Raw genomic sequence first — 4560 nt, 5'->3', positions numbered from 1 at the left:
CTTGGGCTAACAAACATAGGCCTGTATGTGATTTAAAAGCCCAACAAGTTGAAGTATTTCAGCCCGCCAACTGGGTGATCTCTCGCTAATTGTAGGCCCAAATGATGGTCGATTTTACATTCTATTATGCGTTTGTGTTTTACCGATCCAATCAAAATATCTATGGAAATAACCGGTAAACATTAAATTTCGATGGAAAAATAGTGATTCTTCTAGTAACGTCTATTTTAGAATATTGTTTGTTGTTCGGCAGACAAGGCAAATATATATTCTTCCATTGTAATGTTGTTATACTTTATGGGGAGGCTTTCCACTAAGAAAATGGGAGAAAAAAGCCAAAGCTCGATTTGGTTGATACGTTGGAACAAAATGCCCTGCTCCTCTTATTGTTACCAATGTCAAGTTTTCATACTCTTCTACATATCCACCAACCTGCACATAGAGGCGTATGCAGAATTCTTCGTAAGTAGTGTCAACATTTGAACAAGTGAGCAAATGAATGAATCACTATAATAACGAGTGGTATAAAAAAAAAAAGAAGCAAAAGCTTATCTGATCGATCTCAAGTTGGATGACAACAAGGCTAACCAACCCTTTGGGGAAAGGAAACTATGACTAATTAGACCGTTTTAGCAACCAAATAACAATAAGAAGGTAAGATACAGGACAAAAGCAGGGTAGTGCTAACTCTGTATCCGCAACTATTTTAGCTCATTATGAAGAACATTAAATGTAGTTTCATTCGCTATCTGAGCTTTCACTGTCTATCTGACCCCTATCTTTAATCTCCGATTTCCATAAACGCGATAATTAAAAATGAAAATATTTTTAATGATGAGTGTTTACCTCTCCTTGTAAGTACCAAGGGTACCAAGATGTCTTAACTGATAAATTCAACTTCTTTATAGCATATCTTGTATCTGTCACTGGCACTACAACATCCATGTCACCACTGCAAAATATATTTTCATACCACATTATGTTATCTTGAATAATGTATGATAAACTAAGGAATGAATGAAATTGTATACTCCTTCTGTCTCAATTTATACGTCACAATTCAAATTTCAAGAGTCAAACGTTTCAATTTTGACCGTGAATTCAAACATGACAGATTAAAATCTTTACATGTATGAAAAAAACATGGTCACAGAAAACTTGTTTGACTCTCGAAATCCGAAAGGGGCCACACAAATTGAGACGGGGGAGTAAATTTTTTCTATTAAATACTTACCTATACAGCCAAATCCTTAATTCACTCTTCATCAACTGATGTAAAAGTGGCAAGACACTCAATGGTCTATCTTTCCAGTTGAGATTAAGTGTGTTACTGTTCTCAATAAAAAGAAAATTTATGATTAGTGTTACAATTATGCTTAGAAATGTATACAATAAGTAGAAAAATAAGTTGTTTTATTCACTAAATCAAGAGCCTTATACTTGCAACTTTCCCATGGATAAGGAAGATTAGTAACGTTCGCGTGCATCGCCTTCTGAACTTCTGGTATGTTGAAGTAAGACTGAATATAATTCGGAAGGCATGGATCAACATCCGATATCTATTTATAAACAAGAAAAAAACACCACGAAAAGTTAGTTTAAATCAACATTTCTCTAATTTTTTCAAGATATTGAGGACTAAAAATGATGTAACATTTACTTACTGAGGTACTTGAGGGTGATCCGTTGTTGCACAATGGCGCGTAGACGTTGTAGATGAAGATATTTCCAGTTTCTTCATCGATTTGGTCTAAATACGCGTTGCATTTCTTGGAGACAGATGATGGAGAAGAAAAATTACAGGTTGATATGATTTTGTTGTATAATTCCTCTGAAATTAGTGCATGAGACCAGTAATACTCTGTTGTTCCTTTCATATTGGCTTCAAAATCAACATAGGCATTGCCAATCTGACATGTGAATTCCATCAAACAATTAAATAGCTTGTAGCTAATAGAATCTTTTTGATAATTTTGTCGCATAGATGTTGATCAGATGAGAAAACTTACAGCAATTCCTTTCAAGTTTATAGTACTAATAGTCTTGTTTGAGTTATTGTTATGCTGAAGTATAAGCTGAGCAAGTTGAGGGACGTAATGTCCCGCGTAGCTCTCTCCAATAAGGTAAAAGTCATTAGCTTTATATTCTGGAAAACGTTCGAGCCAATTGACTAGAAAGGTGTAAGAATCACGAGCTGTTGTTCTGTCTCCGCTAAAATTGAAGTCAGAACTTGTGTTTGTATATGAAAATCCAACGCCAGCAGGTGATTCGAGAAATATTATGTTGGCCTCTTGATGAATGAAATGTTAAATTTATTAGTACTATTAGTTTGTGTTGTAAAAGCAATGACTTAAATTTGAACTTTAATTTCTTTGAGTGACTCACCAGAAATCCATGAAAATTGATTCCTCTGTAGAGTACCATCTTTGTTAACTCTAAATGGACCAAGTTCACCAAATGCACCTCCTCCAAGTGAGGAACAACCTGGCCCTGCTTGTAACAACAATGTATTTTAGATGATCAACAACGATATACTCTGTATTATCTTACAAGTGAGATCTTGGGAGGATCGTGTGTATGCAGACCTTATCTTTACCTTGTGAGGGTAGAGACGTTGTTTCCGAAAGACTCTTGGTTGTTTTTAGATGATTGAGAACAAAAAAATAGCACAAGAGCATGTACGTTGTTTTAAGGGAAGACGAACTATTCTATATGTAATCTTCAAAATAGACCTCTGATACCACTCTAAAAAAAGTCAAATTCACGAGAAAACATATCTAGAAGAGTTTGAGGATTTTAAATACACAATTATCAGGTGATCTTCGAAGGACATGATGGACAAAGTCTCTTCATTTCTCATTCATTAGTTAACCCAAAGATCATGGGATCGAACCTCATTCACACACAAAAAAACACGACATAAGATACATTCTATTTTACCACTATATGAAATTACTAAGTGGTACTCTATGTTACACTATTCATAACCTTGTCGTCAGCAAATCATCTCGTATTTAATTCTCACTATTCTAATGGAGCTCCAAGATGAAGTTTATAGGAGGATGTTTTTAAAAACAATAGTCAAAAGCAGAGTAAATTTGACCTTTTTACCAAAGTATATATATTGACACGCGGAATCCACCTAGTCCACATTGTATTTCCGTTAAAGTCAATACAAGTACGAGATAATTTACAAACATCAAGGTATGAATGACTCCAAAGTATAACAAAGGTGAATTACGATACTTTAAAAAAAAAAAAAAAACTAAGTACCTCCATTGAGCCATAAGACAAGAGGCTTAGAAGCAGAATCTGAAGGCGATTCGACGAAATAATAAAACAAAGCTCTTCCAGCACTAGAATCAACTGTAACATATCCTGAATACTGGTTAAAATCTACACCTTCAGGTTCACCAGGCAATTTTTCTATTTTATCACTCTCTTTGAGTGAATTTTGAGTCCCAAAATGTACTGGTGAAGTCCTTTGTGATACAAATTTACTACTACTACTACTATTAAATTCTGGATTATTAGTAGTAAATTTTTCTAAGTTTTGTTTGAAATAATGACCAATTGGCTTTAGGCTTTTAGGTTTATAACAATGCACTAAATTAGATAAAGCTAATAAGGTTAGGAAAAAGAAGTAGAAATATGATGTTTTAACCATTTTTAATTTGTGTGAGAAATGACGATAACAAGTATGAATATTCATATTGACACATTTAAATAAATGACTTAAGAATTTAAATTTTGTGTCCGGCCAATATTATTAAATATTAATGATGGTTTTGTTCTTGTTTATTTGGAAATCTCTAAACAAAATGTTGCTGGATTCACTCACTATTTTGTTTTGTTTATAATGAACTCCCTAAATTAGTTGAATATTTCCTAGGCATTTGATGCAGTGGACGGCTCAATAATTTTCTAGTGTTAGAATTATAATAATTTAGTCATATCGTCCGTTCTAAACAAGATTTTAGTTGAATATCCCCTAGGCATTACTTCATTTGTCTAATATTAATTGTCCACGTTACTAAAAATAGTTATCCAGAGTTGGTCTGTAAACAACTTTGACATTTTCTTGTAAGCCATATTTCTTTTTGGTTATTGATGTAAAAGTGGAAAACGTCTTTGTAATTTGTATGTTTGTTGTTGGGAAGGAGGAGTTTGTCATCTCAATATGGAGTTTAATGATGTGTTGTTATATTAGTCGATTTGGATTATCTGTTAACCATATTTTGAATTTAATTATGATTAATAAGGTTTTTGTATACTTTAAATACACAAAATTTAATCTCCAAAAAGTTGAAGATTATGGGTGTGTTTGGTACGAAGGAAAATGTTTTCCTGAAAAATAAGTAGATTTTTGACTTATTTTCTCATGTTTGGTTGGTGAGTAGAAAATATTTTTCGAAAAAGATTTTGTGTTTGATTTATGAATGAAATTATTTTTGAGAAAATATCTCTTTTTTTTACTAGAGAGTAGAAAATAATTTTTTAATTGAAATTGAAAATATTTTTTAAAAATAAACTTAATTTTTTTTGGGGTGGGGGGATCGG

General features: G+C 32.8%; 1 protein-coding gene across 1 annotated transcript; it reads right to left on the bottom strand.

Moving 5' to 3' along the window:
* Positions 1 to 288: 288 nt before the first annotated feature.
* LOC102595678 (putative serine carboxypeptidase-like 23) lies at positions 289 to 3667 on the bottom strand. Its single transcript, XM_006354896.1, has 8 exons — positions 3274 to 3667; positions 2386 to 2490; positions 2010 to 2290; positions 1665 to 1910; positions 1441 to 1559; positions 1235 to 1330; positions 847 to 952; positions 289 to 432 (listed from the first exon to the last, which is right to left on the bottom strand). The coding sequence occupies exons 1-8, from the start codon at positions 3665 to 3667 to the stop codon at positions 289 to 291; spliced, it is 1491 nt and encodes a 496-aa protein (XP_006354958.1).
* Positions 3668 to 4560: the final 893 nt, after the last annotated feature.

Source organism: Solanum tuberosum, unplaced genomic scaffold, assembly GCF_000226075.1.
Source record: "Solanum tuberosum cultivar DM 1-3 516 R44 unplaced genomic scaffold, SolTub_3.0 scf00184, whole genome shotgun sequence".
Taxonomy (NCBI): Eukaryota; Viridiplantae; Streptophyta; class Magnoliopsida; order Solanales; family Solanaceae; genus Solanum; species Solanum tuberosum.
The sequence above is the reverse complement of the archived record's forward strand: the minus strand, read 5'-3'. Positions and strand labels throughout refer to the sequence as shown.